At 37.1% G+C, this 20,983-nt stretch overlaps 1 protein-coding gene across 10 annotated transcripts in view; it reads left to right on the forward strand.

Annotated features, from left to right (window-relative positions):
* Window positions 1-20,983, forward strand: part of LOC137251942 (folliculin-interacting protein 1) — a 428,398-nt gene that overhangs the window by 260,028 nt on the left and 147,387 nt on the right. For all 10 annotated transcript variants that reach the window (XM_067786986.1, XM_067786988.1, XM_067786982.1 and 7 more), the window contains one exon: window positions 16,438-17,475. In XM_067786986.1, the coding sequence (XP_067643087.1) occupies window positions 16,438-17,475 (1,038 nt within the window). The remainder of the gene's footprint in view (window positions 1-16,437; window positions 17,476-20,983) is intronic.

Raw genomic sequence — 20,983 nt, forward strand, 5'->3', positions numbered from 1 at the left:
TTTTGAATATCATTAGGAATAAGATAATTGGAAAGGCAGACATAGCTTTAGAACCGTACAACACCCCTTTAGATTGGACAGCAATTTCCCGCTGTCTAACTACCCACTACGCCGACAAACGAGACATAGGCACTTTAGAGTACCAAACGACATGTCTCATACAAGGACGAATGTCCATTAATGAGTTCTACCAGAAGGTATACGGACACCTATCACTACTTTTAAATAAAATAGGCTGTATGGAGATAGGTGAAGAAGCAGTTCACCTGTTAACTGAGAATTACCGAGCTAAGGCCCTCGACACCTTCGTCAGAGGACTTTCGGGTGATCTCCCCAGGTTACTTGGCATAAAGGAACCAAAGAGTTTGCCAGAAGCCTTACACCTTTGCCTGAAGCTCGAAAACCAAAACTTCAGGGCATACCACGCGAACAACCAGATGTCTAACTCCCGTCAACAAAGCTTTAATTCCCCGAATCCACGACAGCAGCCCTTCACGGTAAAATACCCCCAGCCGCATTCTTACCAACAACTCCAACCACAATCAAGGTTTTATCCCGAACTAGCACACCTACCTCAACCCATATCAAATCCCCTTCCACAAAACTATCATCAACAAAATTTTAATCCTCCCTACTATCAGCTATACGCCAACCAAAACCCAAACCAGGTAAATAGATACCAGCCACAAAACCCTTTTAACCAACAACACCACGCTCCTCCAAGACCACCTAAACCACCCCAACCCATGGACGTAGACGAAAGCGTCAGGACAAGAGCGGTAAATTATATGAATCGCCCTAAAGCTCAAGAAATGGGCAAACGGCCACCTAATACATCAATGATAAACCATCACCCTATCAAAGTGCTAAGGAACTTTCACATAAACACCGACGGAGCGACGGATAGCCAACACTACCATAACCAACACTACCATGACCAATACTACCAACACCAATACTACGAAGATCCAAACGACCACAATCAGAACACAACCTTTAACAACGAAAAGGAAGAACCGCAGGATCTGAGTGATGTACATTTTTTAGATTGAACAGCTCTTCGTTACCCTACTTTAGATGCAGGACGAAGAGCGGCGAAATTTTAAACATTTTAGTGGACACTGGATCTAACAAAAATTATATCCAGTCCAGCTTAGTAACAAAATCAATAGAAAACGACAACCCCTTTTTTGCAAATTCTGTCGGGGGAAAAATCAAAATTACCCACCACACATATCTCAACCTCTTCAACTTAGAAAACTACAAGCTTAAATTCTTCTTGCTACCCACTCTCAAAACCTTTCATGCAATACTAGGCAATGACAGCCTAAAGGAACTCTCAGCGGTCATACATACAAAAGAAAATTTTATGGTTATAGCAAACATAAAAAAAATCTTTTTAAGACAATACAGTGTACAAAATGTTAACACAATACAAATTCGGGACCAAGACATGACCACGGAAGAAAAAAACGAAATTAGACAGTTAGCACAGAAACACCGTAATTTATTTTCAGAGCCAAACGAAAAATTAACTTATACAACAAAAGTAGTTGCCGAAATTCGCACAAATTCTGACACACCAATATACTCAAAATCATACCCATATCCCATGAGCCTTAAGCAGGAAGTTGAAACTCAGGTAAACAAACTGCTAGAGGACGGAATAATACGCAAATCAAGATCCCCATACAACTCACCCGTCTGGGTCGTGCTTAAAAAGGACGATGCCTCAGGGGAAAAAAATTTCGAATGGTCATTGATTACAGGAAACTTAATCAAGTAACAATCGCAGATAGGTATCCAATACCCGAGATAAACGAGGTACTTTCCCAATTAGGAAAGAATCGAATTTTCTCAGTGATTGACTTAAAAAGCGGTTTCCATCAAATTCCTCTTAAGGAATCTGACGTGGAAAAAACAGCTTTTTCAGTGAACAACGGAAAATACGAGTTCACGAGACTTCCTTTTGGCTTAAAGGACGCCCCTGCCATTTTTCAACGGACACTGGACGACATACTTAGGGAACACATAGGTAGAATTTTCAATGTATACATAGACGATATAATTATATTTAGCGAGGACGAAAAAACGCACGCTGAACATATCGACACAATTTTCGAAACTCTGAACAAGGCAAACATGAAAGTCCAGATTGACAAATGCGACTTTTTCAAAAAGAAAATCGAATTCCTGGGATTTGTCGTCTCTTCTGACGGAATCTCTACAAACCCAGCCAAAGTACAATCAATAACAGACTTCCCCTACCCCAAAACAATTAAAGACTTTATCCGGATATTATAGAAGATTCATCCAAGATTATGCGAAACTAGCAAAACCACTGACATCCCTACTTCGAGGAGAGGAAGGAAGGATGTCTAAAAGCAGTTCAAGGAAAATTCTAATAAATTTGAATGAAAAAGCAAAAGAAGCATTCAATAAAATTAAGCCACCCTCACATCCAAAGATGTTATCCTACAATACCCCGATTACAGTAAAGGTTTCGGCTTAACTACAGATGCCTCACAATATGCCATAGGCGCAGTTTTGGAACAGAATGGCAAACCGATCACGTTTATTTCAAGAACATTAAACAAAGCTGAAAATTATGCAGTAAATGAAAAGGAAATGCTTGCAATAATTTGGGCTTTAAATTCCTTCAGAAATTACCTATACGGCACAGCGAAAGTTATTATACACACTGACCATCAGCCACTCACCTATGCCTTAAGCAATAAGAACACTAATTCTAAATTGAAACAATGGAAAGCAATACTAGAGGAATATAACTATGAAATACAATATAAACTAGGAAAGGCCAATATAGTTGCAGATACATTATCAAGGCCATTTGAGGTAAATTCTTTATCAGTCGCGACGCACTCAGACGACAGTTCATCGCACAACCTAATCCCAGCAGTAGAAGGACCCATAAATGCCTTCAAAAACCAAATTTGGATCTCGCTAGGAGATGAAGACAGCTATCAGTTTAAAATACCATTCCCAACCTATCATAGACACTTAATTTGTAAACCCCACCTTTCAACCGACGATTTAACTGCACTACTAAAACGTTACCTAAATCCTTCAGTGATAAACGGCTTATTTACCTCTGAAGAAATAATTGGAAAAATTCAGGAAATCTATCCCCTTCATTTTTCCAATTACAAAATTCGCTATACCCAAACAAAAGTACAAGATTTAGTAAACGAGGATGTTCAAAATGAGGAAATATTAAAAGAACACACACGAGCACATAGAAACAGGGATGAAAACAAAAAACAACTAATACAAAAATATTACTTCCCAAAAATGACAGCAAGAATAGAAAATATAATTAAACAGTGCAAAGTTTGTAAAGAAAATAAATATGACCGTCACCCTAATAAACCACATCTACTTAAAACCCCAATTCCCCAGTACCCTGGTGAAATAGTTCACATATATATCTATAATACGGAGAAACGCCTGGTATTAACAGAAGTAGATAAATTTTCTAAATATGCCCAGGTAAGAATAATACAGTCAAAGGCAATAGAAGATATCAGAGAACCTTTGCGACAAATACTCTTCGCATTTGGTGTACCTAAGACAATAGTTATCGACAATGAAAAGTCCCTAAACTCACTATCCATACAATTCATGGTAGAAGATCAACTTGGAATTAAAATCTTTAAAACACCTCCATAGGCAAGCACAGTTAATGGTCAAGTGGAAAGGTTTCATTCCACCTTATCGGAAATTATGCGTTGCCTCCAAACAGAACGCACCCATCGTTCATTTCAAGAACTATTAGATAGATGCACATATGAATATAATTACTCCATACACTCAGCAACAGGAAAACGACCTATAGAAACATTTTTCGGTAGACGAGTCTCGATAGACCCAGAACAATACGAGAATTCACGGCGAGAAAACATAGAAACCCTTCGGAAAAGACAAGAAAAGGATTTAGAAATCCATAATAAAACACGGAAACCCATTAAGACATACACCCCTGGTGACATAATTTATGTTAGGATTAATAAAAGAATAGGATCAAAAGGAAGGAAATATTGAAAGAAGATAAATCTAGTGTAGTAATTACTGAAAAAGGAAGAATAGTACATAAGAGTAGCATTAAGACTTAATATGATTTTAGTAAAATAAGAAACTCCCCCTTCAAAATTCTCTCTTACAGACTTATCGTGCACCTAGTGTACGCGGACTTTAAAATAATAGATTACTCCAACTCTCAACTTGCAACATTTAATACGGGACAAACCCAAATTCAAACAGGAACTTACAAAATTATACATAAAATAGATCTGGACGTATGCCAAAAGACACTAAATGAACTTAGCCATACCATTAGGACACAAATCAACGAAGGAAACCCCCTCTTGCCCATTCTCAATAATGAATTAAGATCAATACAAGATTATTTGAATAGAATTAAACCAAGGAAATTTAAAAGAGCAATTAATGAACTAGGAACCATCTGGAAGTGGATCGCAGGAAATCCCGACCACGACGACCAAGTCATCTTAGAAAATGAAATAAATAATATAGTTGAAAATAATAACCAGCAAGTGGTAATTAATAAAGTAATTTTTGATAAAATAAATGAAATTACAGCAATTTCTAATAAAATCGCGAAATCCATACAAACGGATGAACACACTCAACATAATGTTGCTATTGAAATGAAATATAAGTTAAAAATTATCAAAGAAGAAATAATTAATATAGACTATGCGATACATTGGGCTAAGGCCGGCATAGTCAACTCCTATATATTTTCAAATGAAGAAATTATGTTAATTAAATCAATATATGAAAAAAATAATTTTACCCTAAGTAGTATAGAAGAATCACTAGAAATCGCAAGCGTAAAAATTGCTACAAACGATAAAATGTTATTTTACATAATAGGATTACCAATAACAAATGAAGACATTTGTGAGTCAATTTTGATAAAACCTATAAAGATAGGAAAATTTATTAATAAAGTCCCTTACGAGGACATTGTAACATGTAATAATAACTTAGTATATGGAATTGAATCTAAATGTAAAGAAAATAATAATGTAAGAATATGTAACCGTAAGGATATAGTAGACATTAGCAACACTACCTGTGTCCCACCTCTACTGAGAAGCAAGCCAGCTGAATGCGTTTTTGTTAATAATCAGCACATCCCAACCGTAGAAAGCATCACTCCTGGCATCCTACTACTAAATCAATACAACGGCACCATAGATATCGACAACCAAAAAGTAAACCTGACAGGGTTATACGCAATACATTACCATAATTCCACAGTTCGTATCAATAAACAGATATATTCTTTTAACGAACTACTAACCAGCAAACCACTACCTGCAATTCTCCAGTCAAATGTCCCATCAAAGCAAGAAGAAATCCTAAGTTTGGAAATGATGAAGGAACTCCATATAAATAACACAAATCGTATAAATTCATTGCGCACAAAACACAAAGCAGCCATAATCACAAATTTTTCTCTAACAATCATGATAATAATCTGCCTAGGAGGACTCATATTCGCACCAGTAATAAGAAGACATTTTACAAAGGAACCAGAAGAGCTATCAAGCTACAAAGTAAGCATCTAGGTAAACGATAACAAGGAACCTGTAGCATCCGAAATCCCTACCTTAACAAGCGAGGACGTTCGTTTTTGGGGTGGAGGAGTTAGCACCAACTAAGTCAACATTCGAGCTGACGCTAATGTAAAGAGCTTAGTCAGCAATACGCAAGTTGATGGCTCAAAATACTTAATAATAATTTTGAAGCAAACAGGAAAAGGCCCAGACGCCTGATCAGCAAAAGCACAAATATTGTGAACGACATCCGGAATTGAATTGGGAACAACATCCGCCACGCGCCGAACGAAATAATGCTGGCACAGGTAGAATTAAGTTATATCTAGAACTAATTTACCATTTTTAAGTGAGTCAGTTGTAAGCAGTTAGTTGTAAACGTTTAGTTTTAATTAGTGAGTAAGAAAGTAAGGTCTTACGACCAATAATTAAATTAGTGAATAAATAATAATAAAGGTCTTGAGACCCAAAAAAAATTATTTTTTTAGTAACCTTAATAAAGGATACAATAATTTGCATCTATCCACACGTAAATATATGTATTTATACCTACATGTGCATGCTCATATGGGTAATATTTTAGTCTTTAATGTTACAGAAATACGTATATTTCTGTTCATATTTCCGAAGTATTGAACAAAAGCTGAACATTTTTTACTTATTCTGATGACTAACCCCAAGGGCTATATTTTATACCCATACACTTTTCTTCAATTCTTTGTTGTTTTCAAGATACAGCCAGTTTTAAGTGGTCTTTAATGTTACCGTATTTGGAAGTGCGTTACGTAGTAACGTCACACTTACGGAAAATTCAGCTCATCCTGCCAACTAAAAAACTTAAACAAAGCATTTTATTCAAGACTAAGGTTGAAAGAAATGGCAACTATTTTAACTTTTGGAAAAAAAAATGTCCGGCAAGTCTACGATTCAAAGTATACGGGTCTTTAACGCTACACAGAAAAAGTCTTTAACGTTACCATTTGATCTCCTTGGAGAATATAGGAAATAAAAAGATATAAAACAAAGTAAAATAATAGTAAGCTTGAAAATTAAATATTTATTCAATTGAATTCATTCAACGTACATATCGCACACCTCAGTTTAAAAGGAGCTATGTCAAAAATCTTAAATATTGAAGTTATGCATACCACTGGGTTACACGACTCAATACCTATCGACCTGTATAGTCGATCAAGTAATACCTCCACTATCCACGGAGAAAAGGCTGCATGAAAAATTATTAATTTGACACATATACATACATAGGGAAAGCAGTCAGATTTTCGAGCATCGCATCGTGATTTTTTGAACTGATCGCTGTTTAGATCTAGTTGTGCAATGTCTATTTTTCCATCGACTACTTGAATTTGATGCGATGAAGCGATGTTTCCAACATTTTTCGCATTTGCAAATACATGTAAAGTATCAAGAGCATCGTTAGTTTGATCGATTTCACTTTGTGTCACTTCTTCGATTATTATTTATGATTTGGTACGATTAAAAGCTCTCAAAAAGTCAACTGCACAGTTTACTAATTCATCTTGAGCCCTAATATGTTTTCGCACAATCATTTTTGCAGTTGCACTAATGCCATCCACACATCCTTTACCGTGCGAGGTAGCAAAATAATTCCAGTATATTTTTAGACCGAATTTCTCCTCCAATTTTGGAATCCCAGCAAACGTCAATAAAACAGGGTTCTTCACATACAAGAAAAGGGCCGACGTCTCAACGTTCGACGGTAGAATAATAAACGAACAGATAAACACAATTTCTGACACAATATTCGAGACTTTAAAACTTGTTTACAGGAAACAACGTAATCACACAGGTACAACAGACAAACACACAACAACAAATAAATACAAAACAATTAACACACCAAAACAAAAAACCGACAAAGAAGGTCAAACGACTAAAATCACATGATGATGGCACAACGCCGAAACCGGTTTGTCTCAAAACCAAATTTGACAAGGGATGACGGAAAATCGTTCCAATATACATCATTTATCCACCCTGTCGGAAAAACAAACAAACAAGATAAGTCAGTTATTGCTTGTCAGGCTTTTAACTTGAACGCGAACGGACTACTAACAATTTACATGCGACGCCTACTGAAAATGTATAAAGCAAAGGCGAGCATTTGGTTCAACAAACAATGCCTGGAATTTAATGTTACTCCGAAATTCGCTAAAATAACTATAAAGGCAAATACCAAATCTAGAAGGAAAACAGTTAGAAAAGCGGAAAAGGTTTTTTTAAAATATGAGTTGGAAAGCTTATACTCGAAGAAGGATGAGATAAATGCCGAGTTATTATCTATCCATTTAAGATTGGCAGAACAACTACCTACGACTGCATTAATGGAATGTTTCGACCGCATTAAGACAGAGGTCGATCAGGAACTACAACAAAAATACAGATCGCTGAACCGAAAATTGGACAAGCTGGCAGGACGACGAGAGGGTAACCAAAACCAAAACACTCACCAGTTTCATGACAAGTTCGTTAACCTCACAACAGTGGCCATTACAAAGGACGAGGCACAACTTCTCGAAAATGGCCTGAAGCACAATATCATGGACCAAAATACAGTAAGAAAAACGGAGCAAGCGATTGTAGATGCGGAGATCGCAATATCATTGATACCACAGGAAGAACAGGAGCACGCAAGACACATGTGCAGGGAAATCATAAAAAAGGAGGTGAAAGCACAGGAAGGACAAAAATCGAATACAGAGGAGAAAACAATAAAGAATCTACGGCATAAACTAAGTAAGTAAGTATTGTCACAATGAAAGCGGACAAAGGAAACACCACTGTGCTAATCGAAAAAGAGCAATATATATCCAAACCCGAGGATCTCATAGAGGAAATGAAATGTCGTAGAATGAGAGAGGATCCCACAGAACCAAAAACAAATCGAAGTTGCTATAAAAAATACAACAAATATAGTAGATTCTAACATGGCACATAGATTGGTCCAAATGAACCCTTCGGCTCTCCACTGGTTGCACTACCAAAAATCCACAAGCCGGACACGCCAATGAGACCCATCATTAATTTTAAATCGGAACCATGTTACAAACTGTCCAAATATTTAAAAACGATATTGAAAGATACTCTGGAGCTAAGGAACGAATATGCAATAGCTAACACAACAGAACTAATAGAGAGACTCGAGACCGCAGAGCTAACAAGGAACAACAAATTGGTATCTTTTGACATAAAAGATTTATACCCATCTATACCACTATCGGAGATTTTGGACATAGTTAGCTCAACAATAGTTCATAACACAAAAAACAAAGTGAAAAGTATGCAAATCACAAATACGCTAAGAACCACTTTACGTCATAACTATTTTCAATTCAACAATAAAATATATATACAAACAAATGGTCTTGGAATAGGAAGCCCCACATCAGCAATTCTTATGGAAGTTTTCATCCAAAATCTGGAAGAAAAGTACATACAGGAGCTGAAGTCCAAATTAGGCGTGTCATTTTATGCTAGATACGTGGATGACATAATATGCGTTTTAACTACTAATAACGAAGAGCTTGTACTGGAGTACCTCAACAAGCAGCACGGAAATATAAAATTTACAATGGAAACCTAAAAAGACGGAGGAATCAACTATCTAGACCTCACGATAAATATTGATAAAGAAGCCAAAATATTTAACTATGACATATATAGAAAGTCAACGGCCACCGACACAATAATACACAATCCTGAAATCACCCCAACAGCATAAAAATGCAGCATTAAGGCACTTGGTACAAAGACTTGAAAGAACACCTCTTACACAAGAGGCATATAAGAGAGAACTTGAGGTCATATATAATATCGCTGCAAACAACGGATATAAAAAAGCACTAGTAGATAAGCTCAGAAGGACAAATGGAGAACCAAAAAGAAATAATGAAAAGGAAAATAATAGCTGGACGACTATGACATATACTGGAAAAGCATCATATAAATTGGCAAACTTCTTTAAAAAGTACAACATTAACACAGCATTCAAAACATTGAACAATCTAGGGCGAAAACTAAGAACTAACATTAACTCAGAGGATCCGTTTGGCAGCCACGGCGTATACAAGCTTACCTGCGGATGCCAGCATAGTTACATAGGACAAACAGGACGGCAAATAAGAACGAGGTTCAGAGAACATATTAGAGATTACAACAAAAAAATACGGAATCCAAACATATCTACCCGAGTCTAACTTCGCGAATCACATGGTCGAGAATGAATGTTCCCCAGCAAACATCAATAAAACAGTTAGGGTTCTTCACATACAAGAAAAGGGCCGACGTCTCATCGTACTCGAAAACATGGAAATCTACAAACAGAAAACATTCGACGGTAGAATAATAAACGAACAGATAAACACAATTTCTGACACAATATTCGAGCCGTTAAAACTTGTTTACAGGAAACAACGTAATCACAGAGGTACAACAGACAAACACACAACAACAAATAAATACAAAACAATTAACACACCAAAACAAAAAACCGACAAAGAATGTCAAACGACTAAAATCCCAGATTTTTACCTACCCCAGCCAGCCACACAAATCGATTAGTAAACCACCGTCGGTTCTGAATGAACACACAGCACATACACATAACTAAATATACACAAGCATCAATTTGACAATACCTGCTCATATACCTACGAACTATAAATACAGGACAAACGACAACAACAGATCAGAACAAAAATCGACACTGATGATGGCACAATGCCGAAACCGGTTTGTCTCAAAACCAAATTTGACAAGGGATGACGGAAAATCGTTCCAATCGTTATTTTTAAATTGGGAAGACGGTCCATCACTCCAAATTTTCAACACCTTTAACGACTGTGGTAATCCTGTCAGCAGCTTGAACATGTATGGAACGATTGTTTCCTTAGTGTGGACGAGACTGTCCGATACGAATATCTTCGACTTAAATTATTCTTTGTAATGAAATTCAGTAGTAAGTAACGATAATTGACGATGATTCCAATGAGCGGACTGAACTTCTCCCTGAGCTTGACATACAAAATTTTCAGCGAAATCAACCAGCAACATACCTTCATCACCAAACTCATAGCTTGATGCCCTGGTTCGATTAAACATATTGAATGTGTCTGATTGTGCAGTTTTTATGAAGCTGTGTTGTAAGAATTGTTGGGATATCGTCGTAATATGTGCAATCAAATCTGATAACTGACCATTCTCTTCAAATTTTTCAACACGTTGTCTGTCTGAATATTTTTTCCAAATTACCCAACTAGCTTCGGTATCAAGCACGATATTCCCAACTTCCCGATACAGATTCTCGTTTGTTATACCCGTGCATTTGTCGCATCGTCAACGGCTTCGATGAAATTCGTGTGATATGAACACATGAATGTGGTAAATGTTGTATCAATATAAAATTTTTTTGGGCGATGTCCACAAAAAAAGTCAGGCTGCACCATTCTAAATGTGGAAAAAATTAACATATTAGATTAAGCACATGGGATGCGGGAGAGAATCACGTAGAAACAAATTGAGAGACCCACTTTTTTCATTTTTTTGCTGTTCAACAAATATCGCATATGCTTCTTTCATTGTGAGTTCCATATGTTTTGTTGGAAGTATTATCATCTTTCCAGTTTTTGGACATGGGTAGTGTTTGACATCTTTTGCTTTATGTGATGTACGTGAAATATCATCACGATTGAAATATGAATGAATGTCATCCACTAACTCATAATTTTGGACGTATTCTTTTTTATTTCGAGGCAGTTGTATGACATTTATTAACTCTACGAGTTTTTTCATCAAAATCATTAATCACTTTTACCAATACAGCTTTTTGTTTTCTTGGTGAAATAGGAAAAGATTTCGTTACCTTTAAACCAGCCTTACCGTGAGTGCTTAAATTTTTATAGCTGTTTTTTATAGCTTCAGTTGGATTATTCTATTGTGTTCCAGTTTTCTTTTTTCTGTCTGCATTTTTTAACTCATTCACGTGTTGCTTTACGACGCTCTGCAATGACACGATCACGACGTGTGGTGGGCAACAACATTTCTGCAGCTTTCGATGCCTCTCTTCTTTTTTCATTAATGCAGCCATTTTTTTCTTCTATTCGCCATACTTGCTAATTTTTTTAAAAATTAGCAATGTTATTCTTTTGATTTGTGCCCGGCTTTGCGGTTTCTAAAAAGTATTTTAAAAGTTGGAGAAATCGGTCTTTAATGTTACATAAATTAAATTCCGAAAGGCGGTCAAACGATAGGGATTTTAATATCAATAACTATGTCTCTCTAAACTAGACTAAAGTCTATAGGAAAAAATAAATTTTTGGTTGTTTCCCCGTTTTTAAATTTTTCACAATAAAATATTTTCGGTAATTTAGTCTTTAACGTTACACAGTTATAGAAGTAAAATTTAAAGACCATCTAACTCACAAAAAACGCGTCGAATCACATTGAGTTCTATTATACTTAATTTTATAAGGCCTTTTCACTATAAAATACGAGCTCAGAGCATCGAACAATTAGTAAGACATTAGTATATTTACCTTCTTGTTTGGATCGACGTTTTTTTTTTCCATATTGATAGCTCGCGAGACACAACTGGAATGAACGTGTCTCGTGAGACCCACATACATGGGAAGTCTATAAGCTTATGTTTTTACTACAGAATGTATGTAATCCAAATGTATTGGAATTGGGGCGTGATTCAAAGAAACATTTTTTATCCCGCGTTCCATGTTCCCGCGTTTTTGACCATATGTACAAGCGATGAGCGTAAGATAAACAGATTTTTTGTTTTTATTTTACTATTCGAATGGTACTAGTATTATAGTATTATTCGAATAGCACTATTCGAATAATAAGGAAAGGAATTCGAATAAACGAATAAAAAGTTCGAATAAATATTATTCGAATTATTTGAAACGAATAAATTTATTCGTTTATTCGAATAACGAATATAATTCGAAAATAATGCCACCACTAATATGTACATATGTATGTGTATATGCAAAATTGATGAAAATTTGAATTTTTAATATTAAAACTTTAAGTAAAAGCAATTGAATTTAAATTTAATTTCTTGATTCAGCATACACAAATTATAGCACTTCACCAACTGTGTGAACAATAAAACTATATTTAGTAATATTAAACACTATACCTATTGAAAACACAAGAGCACAGGTAAAAAATCAACTACACAGCAGGTAAAAAATCAACTACACAGCTTGACGTTTGCGATATTTTTATTCAAAAATACACTATTTCAAAAACTCCCTATCTGAGCATAAGTTCAATGCATTTTGACATAGGAGCATTCTGAGATAAGACGTCCTTCAACCTAATTCTGATATAGGGCGCTTTTGTGACAAATCCTGAAATGGCAAATTTTGGAGAAATATTCTGAGATAGGACGATTTCGAACTAGCAGCCGACATGGGGTGATACTCTAGTCAGCAGCCGCAATGAACTGACTTGAGTTAAACTTTTGTGCTGTCCTGCTACACAGGGAGTATTTACCTTTTTCTCTTTTCCGTTTACGTATTCATGGTAGTGTTCCGGATAAACCATTAATCTAGAGTATTCTAAACACGTTCGTTTGATACTACCTCACGAAGTCCGAATATTCCAGAAAACCATTCCACAAATTCTTAAATGGAGACGAATGTTCCGTGATTGATGATGATTTGTCTGGCGAGCAAAGCTCTTGTGATTGAATCATGGGTTTTTGCCTATTACATCGTCTAGAATTGTTTAAAACGGTTTTTGATTTATCACAAAGAAATAGATTTTTCCGAAGCGGGAGCCACGCTTCTTTTCAAAAAATATACAAAAAAATTATTACATTAGTAAAATTTAATGGGTTTGGGACGTATTTCTTAATTAATTTCTTTTATTAAATTATTGTATTTTCATTATGATGGAAAAACTAAAAGGAATTAAACATACTGGCTGAGATATATTTGACCCTGCCAATGAACTCTTTAGATATCTTTGAATTTTTAAATTAGAAATTATATTCTCCCCAATTGAGATTCGAATCTCATGAGGCTCATGATGGGAAGGTTTAATATGATCATGTTAATCCTTGCGGAGATGGTCGGGCTAGTACCTTAATGGTGCTTTGTTACCGGACATTACCGGATCTATGTATATCCGGAAAAGAACCATCAACATCGATAACACTATCCAAAACCTTCGGGGAGTGTCTTAATCGTTAATACAACAACAATAACAACGTAGCAATTGGCCCGACATATGTAATGTATGTCCTGCATGCGATGTATCCCCACAGGACACCAACTATCTTCTCGTCCCTATTGTAACTGCCAGTTTCCTTGGACTTCCATTAGAGGACTTTGACAATTTGTGACTGGTCGCACCCATTGAATAGGGCGAAGCACTGTTAACACAGCAACAACGGAGTAATTGTAATTCAATTATCGGACTCATATCCGGCAAAGGACCATCAACATCTATAACACTCCCCAAAACTTTTGGAGGACTGTTTTTATTGCTATAACAAAAACAACACCAATGGAGTTGTTTTATAAAGGTCCATCAAGCTGGACCCCCCACGATGGATTCGAAATTTGGTAGGCCAGGTATTATGTGCTATTTATGTGCTAATTTGTTTCCAAAATAAAAAATTTTGTGCTCAAAATTTAAGTACTTTTTTTTTAAACCCCCCCCCCCCCCCCCCCCCTCATAAGCACCAGGTCAAACAAAAAAATTTAAATGTGGGAATTATGTGCTATTTATGTGCTCCAACATAAGCTACGGTCTGTCCAGAAAAACAGAGGGATGACAAGGGGGGAGCGGGGCACATAACCCCAGACGGAAAAATCGAAACGGGATAGGTGCAGAATTTTGTGCTATTTATGGGCTCGATAGTTCCAAAAACGATTCGTTTTTTTGACAACTTTTAATGTTTTTTTTTTAAAACATCAAAAGTGGTGGGTACAGCTGGACGTCCAGCTAGACCCCCCTCGTATGCCCTAGGCCAAACAAAACAATTTAAATGTGGGAATTATGTGCTATTTACGTGCTCAATAGTACCAAAAAGAATTCGGGTTTTTGACAACTTTTAATGATTTTTTTAAAACTTCAAAAGTGGGGGGTCCAGCTGGACGTCCAGCTAGACCCTACCCCCCCCCCTCGTAAGCACTAGGCCAAACAAAAAAATTTAAGTGTGGGAATTATGTGCTATTTACGTGCTCAATAGTGCCAAAAAGAATTCGCGTTTTTGACAACTTTTAATGATTTTTTTAAAACTTCAAAAGTGGGGGGTCCAGCTGGACGTCCAGCTAGACCCCCTTTGTAAGCACTAGGCCAAACAAAACCATTTAAATGTGGGAATTATGTGCTATTTACGTGCTCAATAGTGCCAAAAAGAATTCGGTTTTTTGACAACTTTTAATGATTTTTTTAAAACTTCAAAAGTGGGGGGTCCAGTTAGACCCCCCCCCCCCCTCATAAGCACTAGGTCAAACAAAAAAAATTAAATGTGGGAATTATGTGCTATTTATGTGCTCCAACATAAGCTACGGTCTGTCCAGAAAAACAGAGGGTGACAAGGGGGGAGCGGGGGCATATAAACCCAGAGGAAAAATCGAAACGGGATAGGTGCAGAATTTTGTGCTATTTATGGGCTCGATAGTTCCAAAAACGATTCGTTTTTTTGACAACCTTAATGTTTTTTTTAAAACATCAAAAGTGGTGGGTACAGCTGGACGTCCAGCTAGACCCCCCTGGTAAGCACTAGGCCAAACAAAACAATTTAAATGTGGGAATTATGTGCTATTTACGTGCTCAATAGTGCCAAAAAGAATTCGGTTTTTTGACAACTTTTAATGATTGTTTTTAAAACATCAAAAGTGGTGGGTCCAGCTGGACGTCCAGCTAGACCCCCCTCGTAAGCACTAAGCCAAACAAAACAATTTAAATGTGGGAATTATGTGCTCTTTACGTGCTCAATAGTGCCAAAAAGAATTCGGTTTTTTGACAACTTTTAATGATTTTTTTAAAACTTCAAAAGTGGGGGGTCTAGCTGGACGTCCAGTTGCACCCACCACTTTTGATGTTTTAAAAAAAACAGTAAAAGTTGTCAAAAAAACGAATCGTTTTTGGAACTATCGAGCCCATAAATAGCACACAATTCTGCACCTATCCCGTTTCGATTTTTCCGTCTGGGGTTATATGCCCCCGCTCCCCCCTTGTCACCCCTCTGTTTTTCTGGACAGACCGTAGCTTATGTTGGAGCACATAAATAGCACATAATTCCCACATTTACATTTTTTTGTTTGACATAGTGCTTATGAGGGGGGGGGGGGGGGGGGGGGGTCTAGCTGGACGTCCAGCTGGACCCCCCATTTTGAGGTTAAAAAAGAGTACTTAAATTTTGAGTACAAAATTTTTTATTTTGGGAACAAATTAGCACATAAATAGCACATAATACCTGGCCTGCCAAATTTCGAATCCATCGTGGGGGGGTCCAGCTTTACGGACCTGTTTTATAACATATCTCCTGGTCCCTAATTTGGGGTTTTCCGTTTGGTCGTCAAACAAATTCTGGTAACACTATGCGCACATTCAGTCTATGTGAGGTCTTTAATGACTGGGCAGTTCAACCTTACCTAACCTACCTAGAAAATTTTCAGAATATTAAACCTAGAAGAATAGGGTCGCCAAAAAGCCCATGTTTATTTTAAGTTTTAGAATTTAGGCTACATCGTTTCCTACAACTTCGCTTTTAATTTACATTAGTAAACTTTTATTTTTCCTCATAATACCTTTGCAGCACATTCAACCAAACTCTACAGAATTCACAAGTATCGGTGAAATGGTATTTGGAGCATCGGCGATGTCATTTCGCGGAACCGCATTCAAAGTTCATTGGCTACAACAGCCTGAGCGTTTATTATGTTCTCAAGTTTTTCTAACACCAGTGCTCTCTGGGAATGGGCATTCGCCATGTTCAACTATTTCTACAAATAGTTTAGTCACTCCGCGAACTTCTATCAGCAGTGAACAAGGTTCAATTGATAGTCTTTCGTTTAACTCCCTTTCAATGCTTGGTTATCCAATGAGCACAGGTCGCCAGTTAAGTTTAACTCCAATTGATCGCATTAGTTTTTTGACTTCACCGATCGATGTACTAGATCAACAGTCATTATCTGCTGGACGAAATGAATGTGGTCCACATTTCTCATCAGTCTACAGTAATGCCACCGATTCGGGATACGATGATATGAGTCGCAGTCATATGTCAAGCGACCAATGGTCAGCATCATATCTATACTCCACGAGAAGTAGTATTGGCTCAATGGCAGCAGAACAAATGAACTCTTTACGAAAATATAGTATCGAATCAGCTTATTTTCCGTACACATCATCATTCGATGATAACATTCGGGACAGTAGCTTGCAGCGGCGAATATCCAGAAATTTACGTACTTCATTCGAAAATGAGAATGCTATCAATGATTTGATTGGTTTTATTAGTGATAACTGTTCTGTAACTACAACGTCAAATTGTGGAGGCAGTGAAGGTGGGCATATTGGTGTGCCAAATTATAGACGTGTCAGTTATTGTGCAAATGAATCACGCAGTAATCCAGAAATTGGTCGTCGAAAAGATGCTGTATCTAGTATTGGGATCAAGACAATGCAACGGCGTGCGAAGCTAGGCTTGGCGGTATGCATCTCGATGAGTGAATCTTTTGAAGAGGAAATGGAACAATTTTGCAGTGAGCACATAGCATTACTGGAATCAATGTTGGGTCGATTGCGGGCTTGTTCAGAGCGGGCTTATATCAATCATAAAGAGTTTTATCAGGTTAGTTCCATTCCAGCATTTATACACTCATATTGATGTGTATCATTTATGTATGTACTTTAAGATTAATTTTACTTTTTGACTTTCAACTACGGACAGTGCTTCCCAAAGACGCTGATAGCAAATTTCTTATAATTTTATCAGCCATCGTCAAGAAGTTACTAATTCGATACGTTTTGCAATTACAAAGGAGATTTAAAATCATTTCACAAACATAAAATTACTTTAACAGAATTTTTTCTCCAATCAGATATTTAGATGATAAATTACAATAATACCAGTTTCACACAGAAACTTAATCGAATAAAAACTGTGGATTTTATTTAATGAAATGTTTAAGTTTTCCTTTTCACATAGGGAAACTTGCTTCATTAAGTGAACATCTGTCAGCAACCCCAACAACTCAAAATAAATTGCAGGCGCAACTATTCATAAATATTTTACCTAACCAAATATATGCCTATTTTTCAAAAGCCATATTAAGTTTTGCAGCAAATTTGAAAACAAAAATTTGGAACCTTTTCCTGTTTTTCTATTTTTGAAAATAATGTGTTTTTGATTATCATTCGTTACACTGACAAACAATAACAAACTAATCCGAAACACAAAGCAAAACCGAATAGATTTTGCACTCCATTTGGCATCCAATAAAGCAATAATGAGATAATTAAGAAATAGTACTGTGTATGGAAGATTGAGTTCAATAAGGGCTTTAATGCAGAAAACTTGACTAATTATTTCATTAAGCCTCAGTATGAAATTAGCATAACGGTTTGAATTTCCGTTTATTTGAATAATTTTTGAGAACTCTTTTCAACTAAAGGTTTTTCTTTTCCTGAACTTGAATTAAAACTTTATTGTGGTGAATGGTTCAAACAGATATTTGTTGCAAATACTAAAAAAGTTGATAAACCCCCAAATTTTTTGTCCAATTAATAATTCGCAAGAACATACTTTTGGATTCCTATTTATGGGGCACGAATTCATTCGCATTTTTGGATTTCTTGACTTCAAATTGGCGCTTCCAGTCAACCCAGCCTTGGCACGACATTGGTGACGGTACCGCTCTTTGCCTCACAAATGGCTTCCTAGGATTTTGTCCACTTCTGCCGAAAGATTTGCTCACATATGTAGCGGTCTAGCTGTTTATTACTTTCTCGATACAAAAATACCAGCTTCCTCGATACTTTTCGTCATGTCGCTTTAGTAACTATGATTCCTATCTAAATAGCTCCTAAATACTGAATTGCTTTCGTATATAAATGACGTGACGCTTTGGGGGAACAGTTTTCTCGAAACCTTATAAGAATTCGAAACAACGGCGATATCTCCTATCATTTCATCAGAAATATGGTATTGACATGGAGTGACTTGCGCGATAAAAATGCTGGCAGGGGAAGTATCACTAAATACCAACACCAACGCTAAAGAAATCCGGAACTCTAAAAAATCTGGGATACATGCAAACAGTCGGTCTTGTTCATATTGTCGAAATCAGACTCGGACGTAAAATTTAACTCAATTTCATTCGAAATTATAAGCTGCCATATGCTCCGAATTAAACAAATATGGTAGATAAATGGATATTTTTAAGCTGCTTCAACAAGTGATGGAAATACCACTAATAAAAAAATTTATCAGCTGTTTAAATAGCTGATAAATTTTTTTGTATACGATTTTTATTTGGGATCGGCTTTCTTATCGTATCGATTACTGCGCCTTTTTGGCGTGCTTAGGAGCATGATTTGCAAAATACTGATGAGCCCAATAGGAATTGCAGGTGTCCAGAAAATACATGTGCAGAAAAACGCAGCAAATGCAGGAATTGCATTGAAGTGATGTCCATATCGGGATATTGTGCAGTGCAGAACGTATGCATAACCAGGAGTTGGAGAGCTTTGTTACATTTGTATTTTGGCTGGGAGGACTTAAAGCGGCTGACATATAAGAAGAGCGTGCTATTTGACATTGCAGCAAACGATCACGAATGGTGGAAACTTTCCTCCCTGCAGCCTTCGATCCGTATTGGTCAGCTTCATAAGTTTGAACCCTGGTAAGGTTAGGTTGAACTGGCCGTTCCGTGAGGACCTCATAGACTGAATGAGTCGCTAGTGTTGCCAGAAGATTGTTTAAGGACCGAACTGAAAAACCATAACCGAACCCAAAACGTGCTCGGTCGTTTTCTCCTCCAACAGCTGTCATCACTGACTTGGCCTAATTTAATAGCATATGACGCCAGAAAGCAGTGTCCAGGGGCCACGCTTTTCCTGCTTTGTCGATCAGGTGCAACTCTCGCCTTCTCTCAATTTCGCCCAATCTTATTGGGATGTCTACGGTACAAGCTTAGAGGGATGCGTTCTTTTTAGCTAGCTCAGCAGGGATCGTGAAAATTCAAAAAATCATCCGAACTTAGAAATTTTGCTTTAGAGTTTTAAGAAACTTCCCGATAGCCTAGAGACGTGAAACTTTAATTATACATAGCTTAAAGCCCTATTGGGTTCTAATATTTAAGATACAAAATATTTTCTTTATAGGTCCGGGATCGAGATATTTAAAAATATTTAAAACATGATGATCAATTTTTGAGTAACTTCTCATTTATATAGAAACTTGGAACCTTACACTTAGTTCAGGATTCTTGTACGGAGTAGATTGTCAATCCATCTCTGGATGGGCATCTGGATTCCTCTACTCTGCAGTGCTATACTAACGCTTTGTTGAGATGTGTTGTCAAAGGCACCCTCAAAATCAAGGAAAGCGCAAAGCACTGTTTCCTCTGCTTCGAACGCCCTCTGTATTTCGGATGATAATTGGTACAGAGCTGTGTCCGTGGACCTGCCTGCTCTGTATGCGTGCTGGCTATGATGTAGGGGTCAGCTCTTGAGGGTGTTCGACCTGGTTTCTTGGTCTATTATCTTTTCCATTGCCTTCAAGACAAAGGAGGTTAGACTTATTGGTCTGAAGGACTTTTCTTGTGAGTGGTCGTTTTTACCTACTTTTGGTATAAAAACCACCCTTGCTCTCCTCCACACCATGGGCATGTATCCCAGTGCCAGGCTATCTCTCATAATTCTGGCGAGGTGTGGGATAATCTGTGTCCCTTTCTGCATTAGCGCGGCGTAGATGCCATCCACCCCCGGAGATTTGTATTTCTCAAAGGATTCCACTGCCCATCTGACTCTGGCCTCGCAGAAGAGGGAGTTGGCTAATTGTCAGTCTGATGGGGTTTGTCTCACTCTGGGGAATACAGGTTCCGGTACTTGCGGAGAGGCATCAGGAAAATGCGCTTGTAGCAGGGCCTTCGCACGCTCTTCCACCGTTTCAGTATAGGTACCGTCAGGGAGCTTAATTGCTAGGTTAATCTCTCTCTGCTCTTTGGCTAGGGCCTTGTGGAGCCTTGCTGCTGCAGGTGTGCTGGAAATTCCCTCACAGAAATTCCTGAAACTTTCCCTTTTAGATTTCCTTATCTCTTTATTGTACTTTGTTAGATTTTGAGTTCATTCCTCCC

The sequence above is a fragment of the Eurosta solidaginis genome, chromosome 5 (assembly GCF_040869045.1).
Source record: "Eurosta solidaginis isolate ZX-2024a chromosome 5, ASM4086904v1, whole genome shotgun sequence".
Classification (NCBI taxonomy): Eukaryota; Metazoa; Arthropoda; class Insecta; order Diptera; family Tephritidae; genus Eurosta; species Eurosta solidaginis.